The 19,756-nt window shown below is 37.8% G+C and overlaps 1 protein-coding gene across 5 annotated transcripts in view; it reads right to left on the reverse strand.

Moving 5' to 3' along the window:
- ptprt (protein tyrosine phosphatase receptor type T) overlaps positions 1-19,756 on the reverse strand; it is a 331,722-nt gene that overhangs the window by 97,505 nt on the left and 214,461 nt on the right. For 3 of the 5 annotated variants that reach the window (XM_085407122.1, XM_085407121.1, XM_085407120.1), the window contains exon 16: positions 13,565-13,700. In XM_085407122.1, the coding sequence (XP_085263248.1) occupies positions 13,565-13,700 (136 nt within the window). Of the gene's footprint in view, positions 1-4,879; positions 4,913-13,564; positions 13,701-19,756 lie in introns of all 5 variants that reach the window. The other 2 variants (XM_085407119.1, XM_085407123.1) reach the window with 1 other exon arrangement.

Consider the following 19,756-nt stretch of genomic DNA (forward strand, 5'->3'; position numbering starts at 1 on the left):
TACCTACTATAGCTTTTCATGTGACAGAGAAGTTACTGGCCGTTAGTAGGGCTGATATACATGTGAAAAGCGAAATGTTATTAACTGTATTAACTTTTTACAGGCTTGATGTTTTTAGTAAATGACTTCTATACTTTATACTCCTTCACTTTTTTCATCCAGCCCCCTTTTTTTGTTCTCATTCTGTCTGTTTTATTGTTCTATTCTTCTCCTTCTGCTTCTGTTTTTCCATCTTCTGATAATAATGTGAATGATAAACTAAATAAATAAATAAGACAAAAAAAGACTAACAAGAGAAGCATAGAGACTCTATAGTACTTCCTACCCCTCCCCCCGAAAAAAATATATTTCTAACACTAATAACACATTTATAAAATGGCATGGTTGGATAAAATGGGTTAGCTAGCCAGATATAATAACAGTTACCAGCCTGGAAGGGCTACTTTGCTATATTTAAGGGCAGTAAAAAAGTATAGTAGATATAGCGAAGGCAGCAGAGATGGAATGAAAAATCATTTGTAACAGAAGAGTTATTTTTGAGTTCTGGGTGCACACAGCAACACTATTGTAAGGCAACGAGGTGAGGCAAAATAATGTTTTACTCAATGCTTACACATATTTTTACATGAAGATAGAATAAATCTGCCAGAGCCTTTGAAAAGAAATGTAGTTTGTTTTAAACCAGCGCTTCATAGCTTTGTTGTGGAAACATTAGTGCAACTGAGACAAATGTTGATGAAACTGGTATTACATCAAACCACAAATCAATATCTACACCTAATTCTAATGTCATTCCCCAAACAAAGAACTGTCCTTAAGCAGAGCTTTGCAAAAATGTGGAAAAAGGTCCAAATGTCCTCACTGAAATGGCCATAAACAAATACTGGTCCTCATTAAGATAGCTGAACAAGTGACTATGTGCACATAGTCACACCCATAACCATCTTTAAGAGCTCTGCTGACATTGTCCTTATGATATTAATAAAATGCAGAGCACTGGGAGCCCAGCTGTAAAAGTCATAGTCGTTAAAACTGGTCATAAATATTAATATAGTGTAGAAAAAACACTCAACCAAGTTATTCAGGGTACCGTGTTTGAGACTGATTAAATGGGGCAGAGAGAGAATGAGAAGAGACTAGCTTGGATGAGAAATGGGGAAAAATCTGAACTTTTTGTTAACAAGTTACACCTAAGGTCTCCGTGTGTAGCAGTAAAAGCATGTTAGTTAAACCTTTTAATATGCGACTATGAAAGTAAATTCCGTGTTTGAAGGACAGAAAGTTAAGAAACACAGGGTATCAATGAAAGTGAAATCTCTTCAGAGTGCTCACGTCTACAGCCAAGTTAATTTGAGGTTTGACAGAACACCGCTTACTTGACATGTACGGAAGGAGGACGCTACGATGGAATACGCATATGGACACACAACAACACTGAGACATAGTGGAAAAAATGACAAGAGAAAAGTACTTACATATGCATGCATAAATGTCAAAATAAATAAGTTATTTGACAAATGAAGGGTGGAAAAGGAAGCCTTTTAAAGACTGCATGTCCACACACAAGTTCTGTAGTTTTTATCTATAGATTTGATCATTATGGCTTTGGTTGCATAAAACAGTATGAGACCACACAAACATAGAAACACTGCTCATATCACCCACACTCGAAAACTAAACCGAAATTCTTTCTGTGCAATGCTATGCCAACTACGATTTGATTATCGAGAAATGCAAATAACTGTTTCATATGGCAGTAGAATACACACACAGTATTTGCATGGCCTATGTTTAACCTTGTCTATTAGATTATGTGTTTTCAGCTTTTAGGCCAGTCGACTACTCTGATTCTTTTTCTCTTATTTAAACAACTAGTAAATTAGCCACAGAATATCCGTGGTGATCACACAGTATGAGTTTGTACATTTGTGTGAGTGTGTAAATGGTTTGTCATCACCAATTTTAAATGTGCTGTAAGTGGACCATCAAGCATTTATCTCAGCAAGCTGCAGAGTCCATTATTCAACCATGTGTCACATCTGCAGAATAGGGGTCAAGTCCAGCTCTGTTGTGAGTGCATGTGTGTGTAAGTGTGTCTGTGTTAACACCTCCAATTTATCTACTGATACGTCCAAGTTTAGCATGAAAGAATTCGGTACTTTCAAATTTGTGTGCTTCTTAATGTTTCTCTGTGTGTTTTTGTACATCTTCTAGTTTAGAGACAGAGTTTCAGTCCACCAATGTATTGCATGTGTGTACGCACTTGCATACACGGGTACAGACACAAACACACACACACACACACACACACACACACACACACACACACACACACACACACACACACCACTTGGCTTCACAAGAGCCTGCCATTTGCAGTGGATTCAGCCTGAGTCCATTCCCTTGGCTGACACCAGTTTCTAATCGCCTCATTCCTCTTGTTATAGATGAGAACCCCAGGGTGTCATATACAATCTAGAAAGAAGATGTGTCCTTTTGTTGTCTCAAAGTTGAGAGTCATCATTTATATTGTGTTTTTTTTTTTTTTTACCAAACAACTGTTAATCTTGGCATCCTCACAATTTTCTAAAGGAATTAATACAAAAGCTCTTTTCCTCACACACATTCATTTAGCACTATATCTATCTCACATCCACACCTAAGGCCAATTCGGACATACCGCTTAACTTAATATGTATGTTTTGAATGTCAGAGGAAACCAGAAAACATGGGGGGAAAAAACCTGTACAGTTATGCATAAAGGTCAAGCAAACGGAAAGGAGATTTCAAATCAAAGAACTCTTTGCTGCAGGTCAACAGTACTAATCACAAAATTAATTAATTTCCGCATTTTTTTAATAAAAAAATGAACTGCTGCTCTTTGCGCAATGATTACAACTGCTAAATCAGGATTATGATTAATCTAAAAGTTTCAAGAAAATAAACCAACAGTTTTGGCAAAGTTCCTACTTTCTCTGAGTGACTGTGCACCATCCACAAGGACTGTCACAACCTTTAACATCTAGCACTGCATCAATGTCAATAAACTTCCTAAAATTACCAGATTTGGGTCGGCTTTAAATATATGAAGAACTATGTTATAGAATTCCAAGTTCAAGCCACTGGCAATTTAATCTTTATATGCTACTACTTGTCTTTGGCCAAAAAATCTTTGGTAAGTAATTTTTGACTCTAAATACTTTACAATCCCCCAGAATACTAAATGAAATATTTAATCTAAGGTAAAAAGAAAAAACTGTACTTTATTGCAAAGTCATTGTAGCACTGCACTAAATATAACCCAGGTTGTCTAATCAATAGTTTAATTTTATGTTATATGTATATAGGGTTATCCATATATAACCTTAAGATGCAGGAAGGGGATTTATTTGAGAAACAGATAACTACCATGACAGTAACAGAATGGATTGTCTTTGAGCCCAGAACAGTGTAGGTGGAGATATTTGTGAAGCATCGCATTTCATTCGGCAAGACATACCACAAATCCTAATCACCCACCTATGTTTTTGTTGAAGCCAAAAACATAATTTCTCTCCTAAAGTTTGATTAATTATTTAACTTTTTTAGCTAATTTTAGGGCAGGCTGGCTTGATTCCTGCATTACTGCATTATACCTACATATAATTAATTACACCAACCTGCTATCAATGTAGAAAGCACCATAATGTGGGAAGATTTTTTTTTCTCTGTCTGAAATTCTGTTGATGGAAAATTAACTGCAGATTTCTTGCAAATAATGAAACAGTTAACAATGTTTATCAGTTTGTCAAAGCAAATGACTGGTAGAGTGTTGGGCAGATAAATCTCATATCAGAGGAAATGATAAGTATACTTTGATGCATTGAACGTCCTCAGAAATTATAATAGTTTTAGATGTGCACTTTTGACAGGACAATAAAGTACCAAAAAGGACAGATGGTGTGCAACAATGTGTAAATGTTCACATTAAATAAATTAAAGTACTGACAAAGTGACAAAATATGTTAGAAAGTTTTCCAAAAGCATCTTAGATTAACTTAACTTTTCTACCTAGCTAATAGTAACAGCCAAAGCAGCCATTAAAAAATTCCATTCACACTTCAGTTTGCTACTAAAACTTTGCTAAAACGTATTCCCCAAGTTAGACTTTCAGTCAGCAAGGAAGAGAGATAAGTATACAGACTAATGATACTATTACAGGTAGGGTGCCAACAACTGCCTAAATGACTTCTAATGTCTAACAATGGAACTTGCAAAGTAACATTAAAATCTAAATTTCATCTATTTAGTGGCATAAATCGGGCAGTAAAAAGGCAATCAGAGGCGTTTTAAGTCTCAGTGGTAAAACTGCTGAGAGGAAATTGCATACCACAATATTAGGCGTTAGATTTTCATTGTATGAAAGAAAACGAATATGTGACCCCCAAATACCTTTACATGTTGCTTAGGCCATAACATTCTATGGTCCTTTTCACCAATACTAAGATTCAGAACCAAGGTGATTACACACTGTCTGCACACTTATTATATTGAAAGGTACACACCATGTATCCCAAGCTTTTTTGTTTGGTTTGTTTGTTTGTTTTCCCCCAAAAGGTACATCTGATTTTTAGGTTATCCCAATTCAAGGTGAAAGATGGACAACTGGAAAGTCTTTCAAGAAATATATGGAGGAACGTTCAATTATATCATTAATGAGATTTTTTGTAGGTGTTATAGCTAATGAGTTTGTCAAATATGAGAAGAATAATTCTCAGCAACTTAATATTCAATGACAGTGACAAGATGTATTTGGAAACTACTAAATGCTGAGGTGAAAATCACATTGAAGAACAGTGCGGAGTGGATGTGGTCATGTCTAGAAGCAAACATACAATACCCCACGCTCAGAGTTCTCCATGTGTGAATCTCTCTATCGGAGCAAGGGCAAGGCAGGTACAGGACGGGACAGGAAGGGGTGGAGCCAAAGACAGGAAGCAGGAAGATAGAGAGAAACATAAAAGGGCGTGAGACTTGATTCAAAGAGGATGAGTTGAGCAAGACATCTGTTTGTTTGTTTTTTTAATCATTTGTAATGCATTCCTTTCATTCCCTCACATTCATTACTTTTTTCAATTTATGCTAAGCATTTGACACCAAAGTTCAGAACTAACATAATAGGGCTGGGACTCTTTGAAGCACCTTATTTGTCTTGTATATATGGTCAAATAGGAGGCAAATATGTGAACTAGCTCTAGCTTACATTCCTGTGACTCACTGTATTTTTTATTAAGAAACTACCAATTATTATTAAATTGTTAATATTGTATAGTGCATAGTGACAAGCAAAGTTACATTAACTCTTTCAGAAGATACATTTTGTGATATTACGAGAAGTGAGAAGTTCATTGAATATATGAAGCATAGTATATGAAGTTTATTTTTGCTAAGAAGATCTAGTTTAACCATTTGCTTTTTGGACCATTTTGGACCATCATCACCATTGGTGAAAATCTAAAATGTCAAACTTCACTGAATACAATATAAAAAAGTCACTTTTCAAATCAAAGTTGAGGATCAGAGCCCAAATTCCTCTATGAGAAAGTAAAAAGCTCCAGCCTGCAGATGTGATTCTTCAAATTGTTTGGTAGCAATTAATCTTGAGAGCTTTTCAAGACCCCTACATTTCGGGAGATGAGTACTGCACTGCTAGCCATTTAGAAAGTTGTGCAGTAAACCCAGACTAGGTTTACGATCTCTCTCAAGAGTGAGTCACCACAAGACTAAGAGTGTGAGTCAATAACTTCATTAAGGCAAATGTGAATAAGTTTGCAGGTGCAATACATTGTTGTTAAGCATAAGGTATGGCTCCGATACAAGCCTAGAACAAATAAAAACTTCAGTCTGAAAGCAGCTTTCAGTCTACACCATTTAAATTTCAAGGTCGCGTCCCTGTGAACTCTGTGCCAATTCCTGTGTACCTACTACTTTTACACTCCTTAAACTCCTGGGAAGTTCTATCCTTCCTACTGAAATTATGTGTTTGGTCTTCAAACACTTGTTTGTCAAATTGACACAGCTTTTATGTTTAAGTGTGTCAGTGGTACCATGAACACTCTCCATGCATTTTTAACATTCACAGGATTCAAAAATCATTGGGCTGTAAATTGTGATTTTATTTTATTTTTTTTACATCTTGAAGTGTACCATTGTGCTAGCCTTCACCAGTGCACATAACACTGAAAAGCTTTGGCCAAACTAACATCATAACAATTCACGGCATTGCTTCAGCCCTATTAAAGTGGATTCAAATAACCTTGTTTTTTAAGTACCAAAAAGGTATTAGCCTTTTTTTAAGGGGAAATAAAAAACTCTGTAAGGACACTTCATGGACTTTGTAAAAAGATCTGTATTTAACATAAATTTGATCAAAACTATTGTTTGTAGTTGTTCTTTTGGTGCTTTTTTTGAACTAACAAAGCAAATGATTATCGTTATCACCATCATCACAATCACAGGAAAATTGTGCAATACTGGTATTTTGCATTCAGATATATAGAAGCAACACAATGTACAGACTAATACAAAACTAAACTTAATCACTTATGATTATGTAGAAGTGAGTAGTAGGGTTACTGTGTGTAGATACCCCATCAAACACCTATTGTGTGTCATATTTTTATGTCATTTTGCTGTGTTTGGGCAGTGGGTGTGTAGTCAAATACAGTGGGGCAAAAAAGTATTTAGTCAGCCACCGACTGTGCAAGTTCCCCCACTTAAAATGATGACAGAGGTCAGTAATTTGCACCAGAGGTACACTTCAACTGTGAGAGACAGAATGTGAAAAAAAAAATCCATGAATCCACATGGTAGGATTTGTAAAGAATTTATTCGTAAATCAGGGTGGAAAATAAGTATTTGGTCAATAACAAAAATACAACTCAATACTTTGTAACATAACCTTTGTTGGCAATAACAGAGGGCAAACATTTACTATAGGTCTTTACCAGGTTTGCACACACAGTAGCTGGTATTTTGGCCCATTCCTCCATGCAGAGCTTCTCGAGAGCAGTGATGTTTTGGGGCTGTCGCCGAGCAACACGGACTTTCAACTCCCGCCACAGATTTTCTATGGGGTTGAGGTCTGGAGACTAGCTAGGCCACTCCAGGACTTTCAAATGCTTCTTACGGAGCCACTCCTTTGTTGCCCGGGTGGTGTGTTTTGGATCATTGTCATGTTGGAAGACCCAGCCTCGTTTCATCTTCAAAGTTCTCACTGATGGAAGGAGGTTTTGGCTCAAAATCTCACGATACATGGCCCCATTCATTCTGTCCTTAACACGGATCAGTCGTCCTGTCCCCTTGGCAGAAAAACAGCCCCATAGCATGATGTTTCCACCCCCATGCTTCACAGTAGGTATGGTGTTCTTGGGATGCAACTCAGTATTCTTCTTCCTCCAAACACGACGAGTTGAGTTTATACCAAAAAGTTCTACTTTGGTTTCATCTGACCACATGACATTCTCCCAATCCTCTGCTGTATCATCCATGTGCTCTCTGGCAAACTTCAGACGGGCCTGGACATGCACTGGCTTCAGCAGCGGAACACGTCTGGCACTGCGGGATTTGATTCCCTGCCGTTGTAGTGTGTTACTGATGGTGACCTTTGTTACTTTGGTCCCAGCTCTCTGCAGGTCATTCACCAGGTCCCCCCGTGTGGTTCTGGGATCTTTGCTCACCGTTCTCATGATCATTTTGACCCCACGGGATGAGATCTTGCGTGGAGCCCCAGATCGTGGGAGATTATCAGTGGTCTTGTATGTCTTCCATTTTCTGATGATTGCTCCCACAGTTGATTTTTTCACACCAAGCTGCTTGCCTATTGTAGATTCACTCTTCCCAGTCTGGTGCAGGTCTACAATACTTTTCCTGGTGTCCTTCGAAAGCTCTTTGGTCTTGGCCATGGCGGAGTTTGGAGTCTGACTGTTTGAGGCTGTGGACAGGTGTCTTTTATACAGATGATGAGTTCAAACAGGTGCCATTCATACAGGTAACGAGTGGGGGACAGAAAAGCTTCTTACAGAAGACGTTACAGGTCTCTGAGAGCCAGAGATTTTCCTTGTTTGAGGTGACTAAATACTTATTTTCCACCCTAATTTACAAATAAATTCTTTACAAATCCTACCATGTGAATTCATGGATTTTTTTTCACATTCTGTCTCTCACAGTTGAAGTGTACCATTGGTGGAAATTACTGACCTCTGTCATCATTTTAAGTGGGAGAACTTGCACAATCGGTGGCTGACTAAATACTTTTTTGCCCCACTGTATGAGGATTCTATAAAAACATCTCATCTCTAGGATTTCAGATTTTCTTTCTGTGTAATGGATGCATAAACAAAGCTCCAGTAGTAGGTTTTTTTTTAGACAAACAGACAGAAACAATTGCATATATGACTTTAACTTAGAGTTTGTGCACTTCTACATATGTGTATAGTATTTACTTAAAGTTATACACCGTGGTAAAACCATGAAACAGACAAGGGTTAACAACTTCAGTAAATTTGCTTGTTTGCCTGACTAAACTCACTTCTGTGTTCCTTCTTTTTAGATGTTTATATAATTAGTTTTTATTTAGAATGAGAATTTAATTCACACCTCCTTTTAAAGTTGTTGTGGGCATGAAAGGCGTATGAAAGCTTCAGATAAAATACAATCACAAAAGGCAGTTATTGAGCCAGAATTTGAAATAGCTTGGATAAAAGGAAAAAAGGGGTGAAATAAGTTTAACATATTTTCCATCAATTTGCAGTTCCAAAGATGTCACCTTTTCTCAATTACTTTGTTTAGGTCTGCTTCTCTGGCATTACAAACAGAAATCAGCCGGTGTACAGGGAGCTTCTGCAACATTAATTATTCATTGATTCTCCTCTTAACCTTTCTATGAAAAGTGTGTCTTCTGGTGCTGGTTCTTTGAGCCCTCAGGGCTACCTGGCTGTAGAAACACTGAATCCCCATTAAGCCTTCAGCCTTGTTCAGTGTTATTCACTTTCACATACATTATCAGCAACATGTCCTGGCTTTCTTCAGAAAATAAAGTCCATTTGGAACACATGTAAAAGTGGTCTAAAAGATTAATTGGACAGCTATGAGCGTACTTCCCAACAAAGTTTTGGTGCAGAGTAATTTATGAGGTTTAAAAGGCATGTAAAACACTTTCTGTTTAAAAAAAATCTGCCACTGGGACTGGCTGAAGTATGCAGTGTAAAATATAGATGATCCCAGATATATGGTAAAACCATCACTGTCTGAATCCATTCAGTTGGACTCATGTTATCGATTGTTTTTCTTTCTTGTGTCTCCATGACTCCCCACTATGTCTTGGTACAATTTAATAATTTCCCTTTTCTCACGTTTTTCCTATCTTGATATGTACTCCATGATTTCATTTGACATATATGTGCCCTTTAATTCTGACTGATGGCCTCGGTCAGCTCCGGTTCACGAGAAGCATCCCAACTGCTCCTTCTTTTCTCTATCTTTTTCTCTACAGTGTCATTGCTTTTTTTGTCTATATCTACTGTTGCAATGTTTGCCCTCTAATTGGCTTTTTATGTATATTATGCCCCCCCCAGTCTGGTTAGCATCTCATTAGCATATCCACTTGACCCCAGGGTTAACCAGTGCTGCCTGGTTTTCAATTACCATATTCCTTCCAATCTTATACATTTGTCCCTTCCTTCTGTTACTCTCATCCTTTCCCACTTTTATTTTGTTTAACTTCTATATTCCCCATTTGTGCCTTCTTCTGATTTCTCCACCTTTACCTTTTTTGTTATATAATGTATTATCCTCCTTTGGCTCTACTGGATTTGTAATCCTCTTATTTGGTATATTTTCTGTTAGCCTGGGTTAGCCTCTAATTAGCATTTCAAACTGACCCAGTGCCCTGCCTGACTTTATATTTTTGCCTGAGTACTCTTTTGCTTGCTTAAAATGGTTACAACGTTATATTTCACTAGCAATAAGGTATCTGCCAGTTTTCCCTCAGGGCATTTTTATCTGTTCATCAAGCTTAATGTTCAAAATTCAACAGCTGTTCAATAGTAACAGGTTATGAACAATTCTTTAATTTAGCAAATGCAAGTTGAGAGCATCCTTGTTGCATTTAGACAATATTTTGTCCTTTTTCTCTCTCTCTCTGTGGAACAGTATGATTTTACATGACATTGTGCTTGATTCAAGCTTTTTGCTAACTAATGTTTTTAGTCTAAGGAGCTTGGAAAGAAAAACACCTGGACTTCTTTAAGTTTCCTTGAAGATGTTTCACCTCTGATCCGAGAAGCTTCTTCAGTTCTAAGCACAATTGATGGAGAATCCCAGATTTTAAGCCCTATGGGAGTGTCCCCAAGAGGGTCATGGACCCCCTATTGATCCTCTACCTAATCACACGAGCCAAAGTGTGAAAATGGGTGTGGGTCACTATCAGCCAAGGTTTTAGGTGAACTCATTTTGAGACCATGCCCCACCATATCATGTGACTTACTGAGATCAAATGACCCTAGATATGAGTGAGCACTGAGGCATCTGGGACGGGATCTCAAAACTGAATTATAGATTGCAGACAGCTGGTGTTGTAAGACAGCCCCTCTGTTCAAAGATGGTCTTCCACGACCCTCTTAGGAACATTCCCAATAGGGCTTAAAAATCTGGGACTCTCCATCGATTGCTCTTAGATCTGAAGAAGCTAGAGGTGAAATGTCTTCAAGAAAGTCAAAGAAGTCCAGGCTCTTTTAATTCCAAGCTCCTTAGACTACTATGACCTGGATGGCTGAGAAGCTTCACAGACAACAAATAATTTTAGTTTTACACAAGCAAGTAATCTACCTGAGAACCTGACCTTGTTCAGTGCTATGGTATTTCATTTTAGTGGATGTTTGGTCGATATTAAAACACAACTTTTTATTTTAGGAATGGAGACAGTACAGATTTGTAAAGCATCAAACAATCTCCAGTAGCTATATATTCCTTCCAAACACAGTATTACGTTTTGTAAAGAAAAAAAGAAAATCTCAGTTTTTAATGTCTAAAACAGAAGGACCAAGTGAACATATTGTCTAAATGTATTTCATCACACTCCCGTGCAGCGTTTAGTTTTGAAGTGTACGCAGTTTATAATAAATACTGATAATTACTGATCTCTTAACGCACTATAAAGTGGTTACTGGAATGCATTTGCAAGTGTGTCATTATTTTCTAATTTGACTGGTAACAGAAAATAATCCTCACACTATTTAGTTTTTTCTCTAATTTTGCTGCCAAGTTAATGTATGTTTTAAAGCAAAACCAACTTTTTGGGAAAATAAAAAACAACCTGTGACACAAAAATCACAAATGTAAAAGCAATATGAAGGATATGAAGATTAGAGAGGAATGGGATAATTGATGGAACAGTATAGAAAACTAGAGAAAGTAACAGAAAGAAAGGCTGGTGATGGTGCAAGCCAGTGTGCAAGTAAACAACGATACAGAAAGCTTTTTATATCTGCTAAATGGGTTATATAATACAGTTTTATATACACTCAACAAAAATATAAACGCAACACCTTTGTTACTGCTCCCATTCCCCATGGGATGGACGTAGAGACCTAAAATTCATTCCAGATACACAATATAACCATCCCTCCCAAACAGTGGTCATAAATCAGTCCAAATGTGTGGTAGTGGGCACATCTGCTATATTGAGATAACCCATCCCACCTCACAGGTGTGCCACATCAGGATGCTGATCTGACATCATGAGTAGTGCACAGGTGTACCTCAGACTGCCCACAACAAAAGGCCACCCTGGAATGTGCAGTTTTTTGCGCTATTGGGGGTCTGGGGACCCAGAACCAGTCAGTATCTGGTGTGACCACCATTTGCCTCATGCAGTGCAACACATCGTCGCATGGAGTCTATCAGATTGTCAATTGTGGCCTGTGGAATGTTGGTCCACTCCACTTCAATGGCTGTGCGAGGTTGTTGGATATTCGTGGGAACTGGTACACGCTGTCGTATACACCGGTCAAGCACATCCCGAACATGCTCAATGGGTGACATGTCCGGTGAGTATGCTGGCCATGCAAGAACTGGGACATTCTCAGCTGCCATCTGCCCTGAACAATGTGAATCATGATTCATCCGTGAAGCGCACACCTCTCCAACGTGCCAGACGCCATCGAATGTGAGCATTTGCCCACACAAGTCTGTTACGGCGACGAGCTGGAGTCAGGTCAAGACCCCGATGAGGACAACGGGCATGCAGTTGAGCGTCCCTGAGACGGTTTCTGACAGTTTGTGCAGAAGTTGTTTGGTTGTGCAAACCAATTGTTCCAGCAGCTGTCTGGGTGGCTGGTCTCAGACGATCTTGGAGGTGAACCTGCTGGATGTGGAGGTCCTGGGCTGGTGTGGTTACACGAGGTCTGCGGTTGTGAGGCCGGTTGGATGTGCTGCCATATTCTCTGAAATGCCTGTGGAGACGGCTTATGGTTGAGAAATGAACATTCAATGCACGGGCGACAGATCTGGTTGACATTCCTGCTGTCAGCATGCCAATTGCACGCTCCCTCATTGCTTGTGGCATCTGTGGCATTTTGCTGTGAGACAAAACTGCACATTCCAGGGTGGCCTTTTGTTGTGGGCAGTCTGAGGTACACCTGTGCACTACTCATGATGTCAGATCAGCATCCTGATGTGGCACACCTGTGAGGTGGGATGGATTATCTCAATATAGCAGATGTGCCCACTACCACACATTTGGACTGATTTGTGACCACTGTTTGGGAGGGATGGTTATATTGTGTATTTGGAATGAATTTTAGGTCTCTACGTCCATCCCATGGGGAATGGGAGCAGTAACAAAGGTGTTGCGTTTATATTTTTGTTGAGTGTATATATATATAAGTCTCTGGGGAATAGTATAATTCTCATTTATTTGTCTTTAAGGATTATAAGATTAAATATGTCGCCAGGTTTAATACAAAATTTTGACCTTTTATATCGCCAGAAGAAATGTCTATAAATCTGTAGGTTTTGCGGATATGTTTTTAACCTGAAATGTTTGTTAAAAATTTTAAATCTTAGACTTTTTTTGTTGTTGTTGCAAGAAACAAAACCTAAAGGGGAAAAAAACATTGTAAATTCTGATTCAGTTTTATTTCTAAATGTGGTCAAATCTCTTTAACTGAACATATTTTTTTCTTGATAGATCATTAGGGTCAAATTAATCTGTCACTCCCTGCACACTTAAAACTATCCACCTGCGTATATATGCTAATGAGGACACTTGAAACTTAAGAATACAGCCTATGCATTAACCTCGCTTTCTTTTAGTTTACTAATTTGCATTAAAGGTGCATTACTATAATCATAAAACTGCAGTGCTACTTACTAGTATAAAACAAACTACACACTGCCTTGTCTAAGGGTTAAGATAATGGCACTGAAGTTACAAAAAAATGTGTTAATAATGACTCATTGTGAAAATGCTACATTTAATACCTTTAAGCTGCTACTCTGTCCTGTTGGTTAGTTCAATACCTACCTGCGTTTGAAGGTGAGAACAACTCCAAGAAGGATGATGATGAACATAAGAATCCCAGCAATCACGCCAGCCATTTTAACTGTGCTGTCCACCTGTTTCTCTGGCTCCATAGCATCAGAGTCCTGCGTTGATGCACCTAAAAGCACACATATGCACACACAAACAAACAGGTATGCAGATAGTCACATTGGTAGGGAACCTTAAACATATTTGCTTGGCATATACATTCACACAGAAATGCTAATGTGCGGATGGACATATTCATTTGCATACAGCATTGGAAGTTCAATACGGTGAGCAGGTTTTGCAGGCACACACATTCACTCACACCATTGTGGTCAGAAGTTTACACAAACTCATCATGAGTCGTCGATTAATCATTTGGGGCTATTATTCTTTGAACTGTTCATTTTTTAAATTTTCCTCATGTTTGTATAGCTTTAATGTTTTCTTTAAGGTCCCTTGGAGCAATTTCTAAATAACTGCAGATAATAAGTTCACCAGTTTAAGCATCTATATGGAAGAAAAAGTTATTTAGATGTGCCACTACTTTGCCAAGGTGCGGAAAAAGACACAGCTGTCTTGGAAATCAGTTAAGATGTTCAGAAACAGCACAGGAATCAAGGTTCAAACCAGCCATGAAAAACTGCTCAGATGTCACAACCCACAGTGAAGCTAGTCACTCTGTTGGATGGACTGAGAGACTGTTGACCAAGAAATAAGCCCCTGTTCAAAAATTGAGACATTCAAGCTCAATTGAAATTTGTAGCCAACACAAACAAGCCAATTGTCTTCTGGAGAAACATTTTTTGTCAGATAAGATTGCACTGTTGTCAATAATGAAAGAGGTATTTTTTGGAGGCTTTCAACCCTAATAACACTTTACCAGTTGTCATGCAAGGTGGTGGTAGCATTATGCTCTTGAGTGGTTTTGCCTCATGATGAGTGTATGTAAACCTCTGACCACTACTAGATCTATATGTATACAAAGACATCTTTATTGATGGACCCATATATCTAGATATAAAATGTGTACACAGTCGTACATATGCTCAAAGACAAAACATATATATGTTGGCAATGAAGGAATACTGGAAACACTGTATCCCAAGGTGAAGATAAATTCTTAACACTGCATCCACATTAAAAGAGAATATAACCCATAAAATCATGGTAACAAAACACAAAAACAAAAAAGTAATAGGCATTGGATGAAATGTGATCATTTTTGTTCAAAAATGAAAATTTAAAGGAGAAATTTGAAATTTAGCATTATTTGACAATATTAGACAAGAATTTGTAATGACAAAGCTCACACTAAAATGTGTGAATTTTCAGTATGTCATTTTGAAAGCAAACATTATTTTCACAAATGTTTATATTTCATTCTAGAACAAAATGATTAGACATACTTTGAGTGATAACTGTTAAAAGGCTTTGTGTTCTTAAAAAGTAATAAGTGATAAACAATGGCATACAACCATACACAGTGTAATGAAGATGACAAACAGTGGATGAAGAAAGCATTTCATTGGCAAAAAAGTGGTGCTTCATGAACTGTTAATAATCAATAACTAATTACTCTCAAATTTACTACCCTTTCTGAGTGTTTGACAGTCTCTTTCAAATGTAATGCAGTTTTAAATTTAGTAATGCCTCTTACAGGTAAATATATAAAGCCAAAGAATAAAGGGAAATATAGTAGGGGTGCAACGATACACAAAATTCACGGTTCGGTTCGGTTCGATACTTTGGTGTCACGGTTCGATATTTTTTCGATACAAAAAAATGTTCATGCCTTTTTAATTTGTCATTTATTAAAATTATAAATATATATTTTAACTCAAAAGTACAGTATTTAAATTTAACCCTAACCCTTGTGCGCGTTTTTTATTTTGACAGCGAATGCGCACCTGCGGGCCACTTATGTGCAGCCCTGGTTATTTAGCTCATCATATTGCAGCCACAGAAATTCTTTTGTCCATGAAACCATAAAGCTGCACTTTCTTTTTGCCTTATAGTCTCATTTGTCATAACTTCTCCGTTTTGTGGTGAGCTTTTCTTTGGCTGTCACTTCTTCACCCTGACCTGTCTTATTTGGCTCAGCAGAACTAAAATATATATACTGCTACTTTTACACACGCACTCACATAAGCTCAGCGATTCTCTGCGCGATCAACCTCTCACATGTTTAAGCTGCGGGAGATTTCACTTGTCATGTTTGCATAGTAAGCTAACGATTAATAAGACGATGTCAGAGGAATTGGTGCACAAATTATCATCACTCACAGATCAGTGCTGTCATTGCAAAGTGAAAGCAAAAAAACAAGCGCAAATTCAAACGCGATTTCAATATGTCACATATTGACAGTGGCTCACCGATGCCAATGACATAATTACCCAGCTACATTTCTGAAAGAATGCAAAAGCATTGACATATATTTTTCCTACAACAGCCCGACGGGCAGGGCAGAGAGATTTTTGTAGCCCGACTGGAAAGATCGCTAGCTCCGGGACGTCGGGCTAGCGATTTTGCAAGCCCTGTATCTGATTGAGGAATCACTCATCTTTGGAAAAGAGAGTTTATTACAGAGAAATGGCTCTTTCCAAAATAAAAGCTATACTATCCGCTTCTTCTGGGCTATATTCTCAGCAGCATAAGGAGAATCACGTGCTAACAGCTGTCTAAATGACTCGGCTAAAGTTAGTAGCATGCTTGTTGTTTTTGTCTTTGCACTAGGATGATGTCGGCGTAAATGTGCAGTCATATTCGTTGTGTTCCCACTAGTGCTTTCAGGTTAATCTCGTTGAAATGACCTTAACGCCACAACACGGCAAATCTCCGTTAACGAGCTACCGCCGATCGCCCCGTGCATGGGGCTAGACGGCCAACACAGCTAACTGCGCTAACACACTAGTTCACACCAATGTAATTAAGCATTGCATGGCACATCCAACATACTGTTTTACTTTAGTCCATGACTCGCTTACCTTCAGGGTCATACGTCACATGAAAACCAAAATAATTCCAAACGCCAGATCTGAATGAGGGTGGGGGAGGTCCATCTTGCAAGGAGAGCTTAACTTCTGTCTGGCTAGCTTGCCCTGCGCTCTTCCTCCTGACTATGCTGTCTGTGTTGAGCGCTCAGTGGATCTGCGCTCGACAGTGCAGCCTAGGCGGAGTAGTCGAACGCAGATTCACTGAGCGCTCAACACAGACAGCATCGTCAGAAGGAAAGTTGATAAAATAAATTACAAATGTTGTATTGTTCGATACATATGCGTACCGAACCGAAAGCACTGTATCGAACGGTTCAATATCGATACGAATATCGTTGCACTCCTAAAATATAGGTGAAGAATAGTGGAATAACGTTTTAAAGAAAATTGTTTTTCTTAAACCATTACTGACTTCATTTCAAAGGACAAAAACAGTCAAAGGACAATGCACAAATGTGTAAGTCAGTAAACGACATCCAGGTTCATGGTCCAGAAATGTACATAGAAAACACAGTACAGACTGGATTTGCATCACTTTGAGTTACGTAAGGATTAAATAATTTGGCAAATTATGGGGAAACAAATGGGGAAACTTGGGGAAGGGGGATAAATGGTTTGTGTATATTGTTGATTTTACTAAACAAGAAAACATATTCAAATATATAAAGCGCTGCTCTCATTGTGTGAAGCCAAATAAAATATATTATTTTTATAATAAAAGAATGGTATGTAATATGAGTTACAGCTTAACCATAGTTTCCATTAATGATAATACCACTGAATCTGATCAACACTGATGTCACAGAAGGTCACAGAGAGGCCAATGAAGTGTGTTAAAGGCATATAAAGAAAATTTCTTCTGATGTTTCATTCATATATATGAAATTTATATCTAGAATTTATTTTGTAAAATGTTTTCAAATACCGTCTGTGCTGAACCACAGAAATATCTAAAAAAAAAACAAAAAAAAAAAAAACAAAAAAAAACTGCTTAGTGTTTTTGGTCTGTCCTTTAAGACAGTGACACAAATGCACTCTCATTGTCAGTGCTTTTCTCAACTGGTAACTGGTTGCTAAAAATTATAAAAGTCAAAGATAAGTTCCTAGGATATTTTGTATAGAAACCAAAAGGTAACTGTCAATAACTTTCAACAGACTGAATGTCAAAAGGTAAAATCAGACATAAAACAAAGGACTGGTAAAATGTATTACTTAAAAACTGACAGTTCATAATAAAAAATACACTGGAAAGACAAAGACAAGAATCCCCAAGCTTGTGATCGTGCACATGAATGCCCCTGTCCTCGTGGAGACATATGCCAAACAGATTCTTGTTATAACCTTGATAGACAAAGACAGCCGATTAATAAAGTAATACTGCTGCGTAGGAGTTCAGTTTAATCCCCCGTCTCTCTCATCTTCGCCCCCTCTGCAATAACAACACAAGGTTGGCAGTGGAATGCACTGAGCTAACGGCTTAAGCACCTAACCTTGGCACACTCAGTAATAGCTGCTGCAGTCCTCAATTGCCGTGGTGAGGAGATGTTCTTTTAAAAACCCCGAATGCCTTCAATGACAACATATTCTCAGTCTTTATAGCTCAATCATTGACAGTCTACCTGTCGTGTAGCTGTATCATCTTTGAAGAAAAAAAAAGAAGAATGCATCAGTTATTCTCTGACAATTTATTGCTAAAAAGATTTCTTTGTGTAAGTTTAATAACACATTATTATGTTCTGCTTTTTGAACACTTTGAGTTTTCAAAACTTGTACCCCATATCGGCAGATCTGTTTTATGAAGAAAAAAAATGAAGAGATTTTGAAGGTCTTATAAATACAACATGTCAAGACTGAATTGTGTTCGATCTACACCAGTGTTAGCATGCTAACCCCTAGTACATCATGTGTAATACCGCCCCCACTCCAAGATGCAACTCTGAGTTACAATACTGGGGTGGTTTATGCAACAAGCTAATACTGCTGACATAAACAACAGTTATTTAGGAAATTAAAGCATCTTGGGCAAAGAATAACATGCCCTTCCAGAGACAATAGTGTCCCCCTAAAAAGAAAGACAATTTTTTTATATTCCTTTCTTTTTGTTTTTGCTTCCTCTTAACATTTTTAATCTTATATACTAGATTTTTGACTTTTTTCTTCCTAGAGAAACAGAAAAATCATAAAGGCACAAAATGCAAAGTGTAATTTTAAAAGACATGGACCTGTGATTATTTTTACACTTGTGCCACCCCAAGCAATCACTGTACAGAGGATAGTGGTTCTAAAAAGAAAAGGTGCTTTTCCAGATATTGGAAAGGTGCTTTTAAGAACTAAGGGACTTTGCAAGGACGTTTTACTTGAAATTGCTTTTAGTAATAATACAATGTAGTAATTTTTTAACGTTTTTAAATCTTTGTTGGGATCGTTCAATATTTTGGAAGTGTTTGTTATATTCACTATGTTGCATATGGCAATAATAAAGAAAACACAAACAACATAATGTTGTGGATTTCAGGATATTCATTGTACTGTTAACGAATGAACTGTGAAATCTTACTTACTCTTTTATATCAAATGAACAACATCATAAAATAGTGTTCATGGTACACTATCGAATAGCTTATAGCCCTGTAAACAGCAAAGGCTTAAGAGTTCAAGGTTCAACTTTTCTGTGTCTGTCAAGCACGTTATAGTTAAACCAAAGTCTTGAGCGATCATGCAAGAGACAAGTTCACACATTTCCCTGTAGTCTGTGCCCTGGTAATCACCCCACAGGTGTATCAAACCTCAATTTCCCCCCTGAGTGATCCACAATATGTATCACCTGACACATTTCAGTGTGACCCCATTTGTTCACACTTCACCAGCCCATGTGATGATTGGGTTCAACAGTTCATGATGTAACAGGAGAGGACCCCATCTGGTGATGAGTTCAGCTCCATTTAACATTGTGATTGGCCAGTTTGGGAGCCAATCAGGCACACTTAAACAGAGTTCTGACCAGGGCATAGAAGAAGTGATCTAATGTGACTTTGTCCATTACATGAGGGTAAAAGTTGAGATGAAGCAAATTGGAACAGCAAAATAAGACTAATTTCCAACTGGTGCAAATACAATATGGAGCAGACTATGGCCTCATTTATTTCTGTATTGTCAGTTTAAGGTAACAGGTGGCCTGTAAGTACATAAAAT

Source organism: Rhamphochromis longiceps, linkage group LG5 (genome assembly GCF_057381845.1).
Source record: "Rhamphochromis longiceps isolate RC_006_pf linkage group LG5, R_longiceps_female_GT1.1, whole genome shotgun sequence".
NCBI classification, from domain to species: domain Eukaryota; kingdom Metazoa; phylum Chordata; class Actinopteri; order Cichliformes; family Cichlidae; genus Rhamphochromis; species Rhamphochromis longiceps.